Source organism: Oncorhynchus gorbuscha, linkage group LG18, assembly GCF_021184085.1.
Source record: "Oncorhynchus gorbuscha isolate QuinsamMale2020 ecotype Even-year linkage group LG18, OgorEven_v1.0, whole genome shotgun sequence".
Classification (NCBI taxonomy): domain Eukaryota; kingdom Metazoa; phylum Chordata; class Actinopteri; order Salmoniformes; family Salmonidae; genus Oncorhynchus; species Oncorhynchus gorbuscha.
In genome coordinates, this window is record NC_060190.1 from 20307230 (window position 1) to 20322000 (window position 14771).

General features: G+C 42.3%; 1 protein-coding gene across 1 annotated transcript in view; it reads left to right on the plus strand.

Annotated features, from left to right (window-relative positions):
- LOC124004115 overlaps positions 1 to 13364 on the plus strand; it is a 30050-nt gene extending 16686 nt beyond the window's left edge. The window contains exons 12-21 of the mRNA XM_046312909.1: positions 1936 to 2215; positions 5082 to 5159; positions 7687 to 7910; positions 7996 to 8054; positions 8151 to 8365; positions 8524 to 8780; positions 9231 to 9365; positions 9470 to 9617; positions 9820 to 9846; positions 10076 to 13364. Of these exons, the coding sequence (XP_046168865.1) occupies positions 1936 to 2215; positions 5082 to 5159; positions 7687 to 7910; positions 7996 to 8054; positions 8151 to 8365; positions 8524 to 8780; positions 9231 to 9365; positions 9470 to 9617; positions 9820 to 9846; positions 10076 to 10386 (1734 nt within the window). The 3' untranslated portion in view covers positions 10387 to 13364. The remainder of the gene's footprint in view (positions 1 to 1935; positions 2216 to 5081; positions 5160 to 7686; positions 7911 to 7995; positions 8055 to 8150; positions 8366 to 8523; positions 8781 to 9230; positions 9366 to 9469; positions 9618 to 9819; positions 9847 to 10075) is intronic.
- The last annotated feature ends 1407 nt before the right edge of the window (positions 13365 to 14771 follow it).

Consider the following 14771-nt stretch of genomic DNA (forward strand, 5'->3'; position numbering starts at 1 on the left):
AGTCACTACAGACACTGCTAACCATGTGTATGTGACAAATAAAATTTGATTTGATTTGATTTGACATACTTCCTCTAACAGTAGCTCAACGGTTCTCCCAAGTTGGGCAAGCAAGCGCCTTTGACTGTCGGCCCAGATGATGTATGATCGTACTGGTCAAACACACACATACACAAAACATGAATCTTTCGCCCAGAAACAGGCTCCAAACATAACAACAGCTCTATCACTGGTGCGCAGAATATAACACTTTTCTCTATCTCCAGTTAAGCTAAGAGGAACCAGTTAGTTTCTGTCAGTCTTCGCTGAGTGGCCAGACATCATGGGGCCATTCTACACACACGGAACAGTTAGAACAGACCTCTATTAATGTGCACACACACAATGTTATATGAGTTAGTTTCTTCATCAATCTCAAGCCCAATGCCGAGGCTTAAAGAAGGATATTTTAGTACACAAGCATTAGTAAGGTTTAACTTCAAAATGCCCTCACAACTTCCTGACAGGCCGCCCCCAGCTGGTGAAGGTGGGCAACATTACCTCCTCCACACTGATCCTCGACGCGGGGGCCCCACAAGGTTCCGTCCTCATTCCCGTCCTGTACTCCCTGTGTACCCACGAATGTGTGGCCTCGCACAGTTCCAACTCCATCTCCAAGTTCGCTAACGACACGACAGTAGTAGGCCTGATTACCAACAACGATGGAACTGTCTACAGGGAGGAGGTAGGTACTCTGACGGTGTGGTGCCAGGTGAACAACCTCTCCCTTAATGTAAGAAAAACAAAGGAGCTGATTGTGGACTTCCGGAGGAACCAGGTTGGGCAAGCCCCCATCCATGACCGCAGTGGAGACGGTCAAACACGGCGTACAACATCTCTGAAGAGCTGGAATAGTCAAATCACACTGACACCATGGTGAAGAAGGCACGACAGCGACTGTTTACCCTCAGGAGGCTGAAGAAATTTGGCCTGTCCTCGAGGACCCTCACAGTGTTTTACAGCGGCACCATCAAAATCATACTGTTGGACTGCATCACAGCCAAATTTACCATAGTGGCAGCACACACAACACAGGAAGGCCAAGAAGATCATCAAGGACCTCAGCCACCCGAGCCATGGCCTGTTCTCCCCTCTTCCATCACTCAGACATGAGAGTACACACTTCCCCATAGGGGAACCCTTTTTGGTGCTGGGTAGAACCATTTTTATAGAGGGTTCTGCATAGAAGGGTACTACCAATAACCATTTTATAATCTAAAGGTTCTTCCTAGAACCCTCTATGAAGGGTTCCACCGAGAACCCTTTTATCTTTGGAGAGTTCTTCCTAGAACCATCTGTGAACAGTTCCACCAGCCTTATTAGCCTTAAAAATGTGATTATTTATGACAATGGAACAACTATCTTAGTAACAGGTGCAATACGTACAACTACTGACAGATTTAATTAATTTTTCTAATGTATGATATTTATCTTTGTGTAGTATAAAATTAAACAAACAATCAATGTACGTGTAAAATGACAGATATAAAAAAAAACATTCTGAAAATCACCCTAGCCAATAGCTTCTACCACCAGACCACCTGCCCCCCCATTTTGGTATAATTGACATTTAAGGTTAGAATATGTACATATTTACAACAATAAAACATTTTTACAATAAATTATAAGATAGTTTGACAACCCTGTTTGTAAGATTCTAAATTATATTTGCCACAACTGTTTTCCAGTGATGACGACATGATGTCTCATGATGCGGTATGCAAAATATGCACCTTTATCTCCTGAATGTTTTGGCATTCAGGTCCAAAACGTTTCACTTTCTGAGAACTTCTACAATGGGCAAATGTGTATGGAATGTTTCTTTCAAATCAAAAGGGGTGCTGTCAAAAGTGACTGAATTCAAATGGATTTACCCTTGTGTTGGTTTCCCTATAGGGACCTACAATGCTCTCTGTCCCAAATCTTCTACTGGAAACTCTAGAGAAGCTGAGCAGAGTCAAGCTGAAGAGATTTCAGTGGCATCTGACTGAGGATGTTTTGGACAAACTTCCTCCCATTCCAGAGAGCCAGCTGAAGAACTCTGACCCCCAGGACACAGTGGATCAGATCATGCAGACCTATGGCCCTGAGAAAGCTGTGGAGATCACAGTGGTGGTCCTGAGGTTGCTGTACCGGAAGGATCTTGCTGAAGTCTTAGAGAGATCTCATAGAGGAGGTAACACAGCATGACTGACAAATCTATTCATTACAAATGCATGTCCTTGTTTGATAGCCACACTTACTCTCTGAATCTCAGCCGAGACTGAAGGAGAAGGTATATGTGGCATCAGGATTTATTATATACTGTACATTAATTACAGCCCCAAAATGGACTAAAACGTGTTAAAACAATAACTTTGGACATAAAGCTAGTATTTTCTAAAACAAGAATGTCTGTACTTATAACATCTCTGCTTTCCTTGGAATTTTTGAAGGTTGGGTTTTGATTTCAAGTAATACCCACTAACACAGGGTGTTCACTCATAAATTATCTCTCGGAGCATTCCGAGTGCACACGGATGCTCCAGTTTGTCACGTTCTGACCTTAGTTCTCTTATATCTTTGTTTTAGTATGGTCAGGTGGGCAGTCTATGTTGGTTTTTGAGTTCGGCCTACTATGGTTCTCAATCAGAGGCAGCTGTCAATTGTTGTCCCTGATTGAGATTCATACTTAGGTTGCCTGGGTTTCACTTTTGGGTTGTGGGAGTTTGTTTTCCGTGTGAGTGTTTGGTCCACACGGTACTGTTTTCGATTTTGTATATTGACGTCATCGTTGGTTGCTTTGTTCGAGTGTTCTATTGCCTTTATTAAAAAACATTATGGACCCTTACCACGCTGCGCATTGGTCCTCCGATCCTTCTCGCTACTCCTCCTCAGAAGAGGAGGACGAGAACCCTTACAGAAACACCCACCACCAAAGGACCAAACAGCGTGGTGACGAGAGGCAGCGATACGTGGAGAACTGGACTTGGGAGGAGATATTGGACGGCAAAGGACCCTGGGCTCAGGCTGGGGAATATCGCCGCCCCAAGGCAGAGCTGGAGGCAGCGAAAGCGGAGAGGCGGCGGTATGAAGAGGCAGCATGGCAGCGCGACTGGAAGCCCGAGAGGCAGCCCCAAAAATGTATTGGGGGGGGGGTGCACTAGGGGAGTGTGGCAAAGTCAGGTAGGAAACATGCGCCAACTTCCCATGCTTACCGGAGAGAAAGAGGGACAGGGCAGGCACCATGTTATGCGGTGGAGCATACGGTGTCCCCGGTGCGCGTGCATAGCCCGGTGCGATACATTGCAGCACCTCGTATTGGCAGGGCTAGAGTGGGCATCGAGCCATCGAGCCAGGTGCCATGAAGCAGGCTCAGCGCATCTGGTCTCCAGTGCGTCTCCTCTGGCCGGTGTACATGGCACCAGCCTTACGCATGGTGTCCCCGGTTCGCCAGCACAGCCCAATGCGGGCTATTCCACCTCGCCGCACTGGCCTGGCTACGGGGAGCATTCAACCAGATAAGGTTGGGCAGGCTCGGTGCTCAAGAGCTCCAGTGCGCCTTCACGGTCCAATCTATCCCGTGCCACCTCCACACACCAGCCCTCCCGTGGCAGCCCCCCGCACCAGGCTGTCCCTCTGTCTCCTCCCTACAGGTGCTCCCGCCTGTCCAGCGCTGCCAGAGCCTTCCTCCTGTCCGGCGCTGCCGGAGTCACCCGCCCGTCCGGCGCTGCCGGAGTCTCCCACCCGTCTGGCGCTGCCGGAGTCTCCCATTGCTAGGGTCCCCAGTCTGAGGTCGGTGGCGAAGTTCACTGCTCTAAAGAGGCCACGGAAGCGGGCTAAGAGGCGGACAAGGACTATAGAGAAGTGGGGTCGACGTCCCGCGCCGGAGCCGCCACTGCGGACAGACCCCCACCCAGACCCACCCCTATAGGTTCAGGTTTTGCGGCCGGAGTCCACACCTTTGGGGGGGGGGGGGGGGGTATTGTCACGTTCTGACCTTAGTTCTGTTATTATATCTTTGTTTTAGTATGGTCAGGGCATGAGTTGGGTGGGCAGTCTATGTTTGTTTTTCTATGTTGGTTTTTGAGTTCGGCCTAGTATGGTTCTCAATCAGAGGCAGCTGTCAATTGTTGTCCTTGATTGAGAATCATACTTAGGTAGCCTGGGTTTCACTTTTGGGTTGTGGGTGTTTGTTGTGAGTGTTTGGTCCACATGGTACTGTTTTCGGTTTTGTATATTAATGTCATCGTTTGTTGTTTTGTTCGAGTGTTATATTGTCTTTGATAAAAAAAACATTATGGACACTTACCACGCTGCGCATTGGTCCTCCGATCCTTCTCTCTATTCCTCCTCAGAAGAGGAGGACGAGAACCCTTACACGGTTGAAGAGAGATCTCACAATAGCAGTCAAGCACTGAAGCTAACTGGCTAAAGTTGGCTAGCTTGATAGCTACTTCCAGACACAAATAAGAGAACACCTCACTTTGATTATTTTATTTTACTCGCCTTAGCAGAGCTGGTTAGAGTATATATATGTTATATTGATGGGTTAATGACTGTAACTGTGTTACTGGCAAGACAACACATAAGAAACAACCACATCAAAGCACACGTTCAAGACACAAATTTAGTCTTTTCAGTGGCATTGCTTAATGAGGAGGAAAACAGAGGTGAAAGCAGTTTATATTTAACGTAAAGATTCACACATATTGAATGTCTTTGTGCATCTCTGAGCAATTTTCAATCGATTTCTTGGGAAATGTCATGTTTTCATGTGGATCTGAGCTATTGCCATTCAATCAGGCAGAAATTCAACTGGTGTGACGTAGCACTGTGATAAAGCCACTCTCACTACACTGGAAGTGAATAGGAATACGACTTTTAGATCGCGAAAACATCCATCATACATGTCAGTTTATAATACTGGCCGATGTCATAATGTAGGAGGTTGTCTTCTCTCGAATGAGCCATTGATAATATTTTTTTAATATTCCTACCTCAAGAAATGTGTAATTTAACAGAGGGTCTAACACATTTCTCCTATTTGTCTGCCTTTTCAGCCCAGGGTGCATTGCATGGGAAAGTTGCGAATGACAGACTCAACTCTTTGAGCCACACCGATCTGCAGGATGAACATGGTGAGATTGTTGACTCCTAAATTGATAGTGCAGTTTGTTTAGGTGATTTTACAGCTAACTAGCTACTTCACATGCTGATATTGACTTTCGTATTATTGTGTGTTGCTACGTTAACTAGCGAGCTAACTAGCTAACCAGCCAGCCCATAGAGAGAGCATTGCAATGTGGGTTTTGTAGTCGATTTGAGCTGCAACAGATTTCCACAACAACTTTACATGTTATTACCAGCCTTATTATAATGAAAAAATGTTCACCAAAAAATATTGTTCTCACATATTAGTGTTATGTATGGTTTGAGTGGTCTTGGGTGGATTTTTTTTGTTTAAGGTCTGTATTTCTGACATCAAATCAAAGTTTATTGTGCACGGGATACAACATGTGTAAACGATAAAGTGAAATGCTTACTTGTGGTCTCTCCTCAACAGTGCAGTACAAATATCGACATCAAAATAATCAAAGTAAACTATGAAGTCAGATTACAAAGTCTAAATATGAACAAATTAGTAATGTGGGAAATACACTCACTCGACAGTTATTAAGTACACTCATCTAGTACTGGGTCAGACCCTCTTTTGCCTCAAACACAGCCTGAATTCGGAATCGTTCGTTGCTCAATTGGTGTGGGGAAAACAGTACATCACCATCACCATCCAAATCCTGACTGCCATCAGTATGACACAACAGGAACCGGGATTAGTCAAACCAGGCAATGTTTTTCCACTCCTCAATTGTCAAGTGTTGGTGATCTACTTGTGTTTAGCTGATAGGAGTGGAACCCGGTGTGGCTGTCTGCTGCATTAGCCCATTAGCGACAAGGATCGACGAGTTGTGCGTAGGGTTGAGTCATGAGTCATGACTGCAGTAAAAAGTCTAGCATAATGAAATGGACAGCGCTTTCTAAGATGATGATTAATTGCATATGCTCAAGCTTGAAAAAAAGCAAAACATATCCGGTTGCATATTACGCATGACAATACTAGCCTATACTCTAGCCTATACTCCAAAATGAAACAAATGCAGAGTTAGCCTACAATTATAGTGAATTTGTATTTGATTTTGAATAGCCTAGTAACAGGGCATTTTTTTGTATTTTCATAATTTATATGCTGACACATTACCTTTAGTTACAGAATAAAGTGCGTTCCCATCGTGCGTTTCCATCTCCACCCCTCTCTCCTTCATTCCTTTCTCGAGCGTGCAGAGGGGAGTGTCAAAAGTTAAATTAAATATATTTTGTTGTGATAACATGTTACTATCGATGTTGTAGACAGATTTCACTTGGTTTCCCAAATTAAGCACTGGGTAGCTGCAGGAACAGAGTCGGAGAGCCCATGGCATGCAGAGATTGGACAGAATATCACCTGTCCCGTGTAGCCTACCCAGCGGGAAAGTGGCCTCCGGATGACATGTCTTTTTTCCCCATGAGAGGAATAATATTTTTTTTGCACATATGGAACATTTCTAGAGTCTTTTATTTTAGCTCATGGGACTAAGCCCTATTTTCGGTTAATAAACAGTCTCTATATATACTTCCATACATTTTTTTGACTGGTACAGGGGGACCTTCAGACGAGTATTTTGAGGCCTGTTGGCGTCTTAGAGCAAAACAACATGTGCTTGTTTGTGATAGTTTCACCTTTACACAGAGGGTTCATGTTAGTGTGTAGCCCAAACTGTTTGGATGCTACAGACAGAAGTTGGCAGATCGGCTGTACCGACTTCAGACGAGTCCCAAGATGCTTGTGGGGGTCATAGAGCAAAACGGAGAACACCATTGTGTTCGTGAGAGGCTCGTCTTTCATAAAATACTGAACAAAAATATAAACGCAACAGAAAACAATTTCAAATATTTTACTCGGTTACAGTACTATACAGTTCATATGAGGAAATCAGTCAATTTTAATACATTTATTAGGCCTAATCTATCTATTTCACATGACTGCAAATACAGATATGCATCTGTTGATCACAGATACCTTTTCAAAAATGACCTCACAATGGGCCTCAATATCTTGTCATGGTATTTCTGTGCATTCAAATTGATATTGATAAAAATGTTGTACAGTGTAGTTTATTTCGGATGCTACAGACGAATTTGTGAAAATACTTACGGGATGTCTCATGGTCTGACATACACAAACATCTAGCTCTGTCACCTTTCACCGCAGATGTGGAAGTGTTACATAGGCAGATTGAGTGGATTGCAACGCATCCAATGCAAAAAATACCAGATATCTCTAGCTTAAACTGATAGATTTTTATGGGGATTTTTGTATCATGCTAATTAGATTTCTGCTGGGGCGCGGACATCGACCTTCGGGGTGCAGGTGAATACAGGAATGTGTAGGTAGACAGCTAGGGGTAGCTGTTCAGCAGTCTTATGGCCAGGAAGTAGAAGCTGTCTCGGAACCTTTTGTTCCCAAGACCTGATGGTCCGATACTGTCTGGCAGATGGTGACATAGAGAACAGTCCCATTGAGTTTACAAATATTTGTTTGTGACTGACACACACACTATCTCTTTCTAGTGCCTGTCTGCTCATACCGGGGCTCCAGAGAAAAATCCCCATCTTTAAAAAAAAGTGAGACGACATGGAATGTCTCACTGGGCATTCTTACACCTGCCAGTTCTACCATATCTTGCTCTTGCTCTGAGAGTGACCTTGAGGAGGAACACGTCCAATTTGTTGGCAGTCCTTCTAGTGCCTTGGATAGAGAAGCATCGGATAGCAAAGCTGTTGACTCTCTCTCTGTAAGAGCCTCACCTGAACGAAAGACCATTGTTATATCTATTTCAACAAACTATTGGTTCAATAACTATTGTTTTTACATTTTAGAAGCCTGCGACTCCTTATCAATTTGAACCTAAAACCTGTGAGAACAAGGGAACATACTGGTAATGTTGTTTATTAACTTGATATTGCCTTTTTTATTGATACAATTCAGGGAAAGCACAAAATTACCATTTTTCATTTGTTGTTCTGCCCTACAGGTTCCAGTGCCCCCATGCAGGTCTGTTCCAGTGCAGTATAACAGGACTAATATTTGAGATGGAGGGGGAGGGAGAGGTGCTCTATTGGACAGTCCCTTGGAACAGGAAGCTTCTAGCCCAGAGAGGCAAGAGGCCTGCAGGGCCCCTGTTTAAGTTTACATGTCCCCAAGGTTCTGTCGGTCAACTACACCTCCCACACTGTGAGCTCTATGATCGTGAGTGGTGATTTGATAAATGTCCTAATACTTACGACTGATTTGATTCTGAAGGAGCATATGCTTTTCATTTACCTATAATCTGCAACACCATTGTTTTGATTGTCATAAAAATCTCAGCATGTCATGAAATTCTCTAAATATTTTTTTTCCCCTAGAGGGCGGATGTGAGTTCCTGTCTGTAGCCCATGTGACTGATGACAAAAAAATGGAATTTATCGATGACCTTGATCTAACAAACACACATGTCATAATAAATGTCACTGGATTCTCTAAGTATGGCATCGTCAGTGAAGAAGGCAGGCCCATCTCCCCTATCGATACCCTTGTCCTGTTATTCTACCAACTCCCAGATGTTGACAAGAGGTCCATCCTGAAGGTTTTGTTGCTTCCCAGTAATGTTGTACTCAAGGAGGTAGGCATATCAGAAAACCCTATACTTTTGCTGGACTTCAATTAAATACACACTGTGAATAATGCAGAACATTATCACTGTGTCACAAAAAGGCAGACATGCTTTGAGTAAAATATCTACCTGGTATAGCCAGAAGAGGACTGGCCACCCCTCAGAGCCTGGTTCCTCTGAAGGTTTCTTCCTATTTTACTGTCTTCTAGGAAGTTTGTCCGAGCGTCTTGCTCTTAGTTTTTTGGTGGGTAACTGCTGATGTAAAAAAGGGCTTTATAAAATCCATTTGTTGATTGACGTAGATGAGGTTTACCATACAAAACCAAGCATTACAAACACATAATGAATATGAGTGAAACATTATTATGTGTTTAATGTGTGAGATACATCCTCAGTGTATTTCTTCTTGACTCAATTGAAGCACAATGTATCTGTCCATTCCTTATCTGTGTTCTCAAGGTACTGGAGGAAAGGAGAAGCAGCAATGGGGACAGTGAAATCTACCTTGAAACAACATCTCACTGCCAACTCACCCCGAAGCAAGAATACACCCTCTCCTCCGATCTTACAGATAACCATCAAATAAAACCAACGGTGATATCTGAGATGAGCTAGAAAATGTTGCTTGACAATTATTTTATTACCTTGTGTATTCAAATGACATAATTTGATTGACATAACTAACTCTTCTTTTACAGAAAGCATCATTTGTTGATTTCCAGTCCTATGAAAACTACATTCCAACATTTCAGCTGTTCATGCAATCGATTGTTAAGGAAGCAAATATTTTTCTGAATGAATATGGCAGTGATGAATTTGTATGGGATGGACTTGTCTGGCTTCCAGGTAACTGAAAGTGAAAGGTTAATGTGCAAGAAGTACTAGAACTATTGGTCATTTTGCTGTTGTCATTTATTTTGATCAATATGTTTTATTTATTTGTAAAACAATGATATTTATGATAGTGTATTTATATTATCATGATGACTTATTGTAATAGATGCAGTCTTTCATCAGATAGCAACAAAAATGTGTTTCTCATCCACAGCTTCACCAACAGCATTCACCTCTACAGGTAACTTTACTCATCACAACTTCTACTTTGCCATTCGTGATGAGGCTATCTCACAATTTAAGCAATAATCAAAATCAAATAAATCCAATTAAAATCTATTTAAGATGCACCATTGTAGCTATCCTAATGGTCCTGAGTTGTCGAAATTATTATTATTACTTTTAGCGATTTTTAAAATTGATTTTGGATGTCAAGTCTCAATTTTAAATACATATTTTTTATTTCCCAGTTTTGGCCCCTCCACCTGCAACTCCTTCTATCCCCCCTGGTCGAGCCTTCATTACAAAACACAGAATGGCGCTAGAGATTCGTCTGGGAGTTTTGCGACCCATACTCCTGCGACTCCAGCAACCGGACCAGGGGGTTCTGATTGACGAGGAGAGGGAGGAGGTGCTCAGCTTAACCACCAAGACCCTGCAGAACCAAGCTCTGCTGGACATGGTGATCAGAAAGGGGGCCCGCGCCCAGGAATACTTCTACCAAGCCCTGAGAGAAGCAGACCACTGCCTGGTTGAAGACCTGGAAGAGCAGACATCCTGAGAGGTGGTTGGTGTGTAAAGTGTTAAGCCCACCCAGGATATGACAGCACTTTCATCAGGTTGAATTCACTAGACACCAAGTGGACTGAAATAGGGAGGTGATATAGAATTTTGTTATGAATTTACATAAATGTCAATTATCCTACTCAGTATGCAACCCAGAGTGTGTACAGTTCTGGTTTAAACGAAACAGACAGAATTCCCAGCTCACAATTAGTCAAATCCAAGTTTATTCACAAGACCTCTACCATGCATATACAAAGATGTTATAACATTTTTCTTTAGCTACGCACACACATGCACACTAACATTAGGATACTATCTTCTTCTCCTTAATTCTCACCACAGTTTATCAGTTCCAGTCCCCCCCAGATAAGAGAAACCTGGAGTGGTGCTCCCTGTCCTATCTTATCTCCCCAGTTCTAGCCGGGTCGGTTCATACATAGGTTAAGGAATCCCTTTGTTTTCTTTCGGCACATACATACATTCCTCTATTCCCCAGTCCAACCTAGTTGGACATATGTTTATTATTTTTAATTACTCCTTGTCCCTGCAACATAACCTCTAAACACTAATGGTTAAGTTTCTGGTAGAATAATTTAATAATTTATCTTAAACCTTATAAATGATTTTATCAATCCACCCTTAATGACTAAATAATTCACACATATATATCAAACACTATATGGAAACAAATGTTATACAAGAATAAACCAAACCAATACATGTATTTACATTCGATTCCTCATCAGTGACTGTTCTACGCCTATATCCAATTATAACTCTTCCGGGTTACGATTTTCATCATCATTTTCATGAAAGGAACAGCCTCTAACTAAACATTGAAAGCAGTCTCATCCAACATTGGCTCCTCGTAATTAAAAGAAACAGAGCAATCTCCTAGGCCTGGAAGTCTGTATTCGTCATCCCACTGGTCGGAGCTTGGAATCGTTCCGTACCTCACCATCTGTTGCATCATTGACCTCTCCAGAGACCTAGTGATCAAACCTCATACACAGAATCAAACAACACCCACACAGAACCAAAACACTCATACAGGTGAAAGTTGCCCACAGCACAGTGATTATAACATCTTTCCATTTTCCAAACATACTGAGTTTGGAAACTGAGTTCTCTGCTAATTCCCTGAGTTCTCTGCTAATTTGTGAACTAATGTGGTTAAACCAGCCAGGGCCTTGGTCACTGATCCGTCTAGAGCTGTGTTATTTAAAAAATAAATGTACAGCAATGAACCCCAATCATTCTACATACCCTGCCCTTTTCTGACAATTAACATATCGAGAGTCAGTCTATTTTACCAGGTCATGAGGGAGGTGACAGATAATTGGTCAGAGAACCGCTTTACTGCATCCCCAGTGTCATTCACGTATCTCTGTTGAATATAATAGATGTCATTCATCCAATCCACATTTTGATGTATTGTCAACCACCAAAATAATGTAGTTGTTAAGCCTTCACCTATTTGCTTCATCTGGAACTTCCCTGAGGATGTCAGTAGCATGCATCTAGACTCCCATCCTAGTCAAAACTCTTACTGTGCCTACTTTAGCCTCCAATAACAGGCCTCTGATGACTAACTCCAACTGGTTGGACCAATAATCCCAGGATGCAAGTTCCTAACCACCCTCTTTGGTAGTTTCTGTCGTATGCGTCCTCTGCTGGTACAAGCCCACCCTACATCAGTTATAGGTGCTGTGAGGTTAAGAATTTTCTCCTGTACTTCCAAACCTAAGTCAGTCACATTAACGATTACCTTTCAGCCATTAAAATCATCTAAGTTCTCTGTGCCTTTCTTGTAGCCATAACACTGGTACTCATCAGGAGTTAAAGTGAACCGAGGTGGGTTGGTCGAGTATTTCAATCTGGCCAACCCAATCCCTGTAAAGTTATTTGCTTTCCTAGGGAATTGTTTAATGTTTACCTCAAATCCTGCATCGTGATCTTCTTTGACTCCTTATTCTGTAAGGCACTCATCAGTGTATTATATAGTTTATCTTTTACTTCTTATCAATGACAATGGCATCCTATAATTAGGATTTGGATGTATCAGAAAGGTTACCGAGACTATGATGCATCTAAGAGCCCCTACTCTTCCCAATAACCGGCAACCCTCTCCTGCCCTTAGTCGGTCTGCTAGGTACCACCCCATATTCACACTTCTAGGATCACCCACAGTGATGAACGGTCGGGATAGGAAATCTTTGTTAAGGAGGTAACCCCCAGACCCTGTTGGTACTCAATTTGTAAGTCGCTCTGGATAAGAGCGTCTGCTAAATGACTTAAATGTAAATGTATGTAAATGTACTCGGTTCTTCTCCTAACTCTGTGTGTGATCAGCCATGCTCATATGTGTACATACCTTCTTGCAGTGGGTAACGTAGACCCAAGTGACTATCAGCTATTCTAATGGCAAAGCCGGTGGCAGAAGGCAGAACCTTGTATGGGCCTTCCCAATGGGGCTGCTTCCAGTCTATTCTCCTCAGGGACTGGATCCACACTTTAGTCTCCTTGTTGGATTGAGTGAATCCCCTTCTCCTGTAATTCACCTGTTGAACACAAAATCTTGGACATACGGGTTTGGTTACCAAACAGTCTTCTCATGTGTTCTGCTAGTATATCTTCAACTTCTATGTCTACCTGTTCTGGTCCCTAACTCTGGCATTCTATTTGTTCTACCTGACTAGCTAAAATGTCATACATTATTTAAAGACAGAGATCCTAGTAAACCAACTCTAGGGATAATATCTCTACCTAATATTTTTACTACCATAATCGTGTCCGCCAAGTAAGTTGGGAACGCTTCTACCCATTTGCTATATTTATCTATTATAATAAAAATGTATCACCTAGGCCACAACGTCTTTCCTAACCTGCTCTACCATCCTTCCTCTAACCTGCTTGTGATTGTTCTGTGCACATATAACACAACGTGAACAATAAAAATATATTTTTTAGTTATTCCGTATGCTACAAAGTGTTGTCTAATTATCCCTACCATCCCTCCCGTTGATACGTGGCTCTGCCCATGTATCAATATTGCTACATATCTAAACAATGACTTAAGTAGTTCTGTTACTATCCATTCCTTTATTATGAGCCTCACACTTACAAATAGCTAACTTTTCTGGCAAAAGCCTCTCATAGATTCAAAATCAACTGACCGAAATCTCTAGTGGGGCTGCATTCTTTGTCAAAACCTTGGAGAATTGCACTGTGCATCTCTTTCTCCAATTACACTCCCCCTCTACCAAGTCCTCAAAGGTGGGGGTAATCTTTTTTATGCCCTCTGGCTTTCTGTGGGGGTGACAGCCACATTCAACAGATGTATCTAGACGTAACCTGGAGTTCCGGACTGGAGTGCATGCCTGCCCTCCCAACATCTCATTTCATAACCAGTGGAGCATACAGTCTCTCCGCTGATGTCCGGAATCTGAACAATCAAAATATTTTCCCCATTTCTTGTCGATGTCAAATAGGACTTCTGTTCCTTTTGTAATGCCAGATTAATAATAACCAATTAGAAAACTTCACAATCAGTGTTTACAACAGAATCCTGAACCTTCTCCTCACTAGAGTCTATTCCCCCACTCCCCATAATTAGTCCTGCCTCAATTCCCCTTCCTCTTCTGAGTCTTGGTGCTCATGGTGAACTGCATATCTCTTCACCTCACCTAGCTCGGCTCGCCCTCACCCTACTAAGTTCTGCTTAATGGTACGGCTTATCTCGGGCCATGATAGAGGTCAAAAGTCATACTACCCTTTCAAATAAGTATTTCTTACTATACCAGACAAATGAAAGAAAAAAAATCTATCATTTTCTACATGTTGTATCCCAGGTTCCCAGAACACTCCCTTTATCAAAATAATTCACGTGTTTTATTAAAACTCAGAAAATAAAACTTCTAATATTCCATATGTGTATGTACCCTTTTAAGATATTGTGTCTCTAGGAAACATGGAAATCTCCTCAAACCCAAAGGCAACCCCCAGGTTCTAAACAAATAAAAATATTTCCAGGCCTTTTCAATTAGGTAGAAACGTGCCTATATCTCTATCTACAGCCCCCCAATAAACATTTCCAAAGAGAAAATGAAGCACTCCTTTTCCCATAAAAAAACACTATCAGCATTCATTATACTACCCCGATTCAGAAACCCAAACGTTGACTACAAACAAAACCTAATAATACTGATAATTCCATTGTACTCCCTCCAATCATTAGTTTTAAACTTCCTCAATGGTTATATGTACTTAATTGAACATGTGCTACCCTTGGAAACAATACTGTACTTTACATCTATGAAATCCCCCTACTACTTGACTAGTTTGGCCCAAGCTTGCTTTGCAACATTAAAACCCATTCAG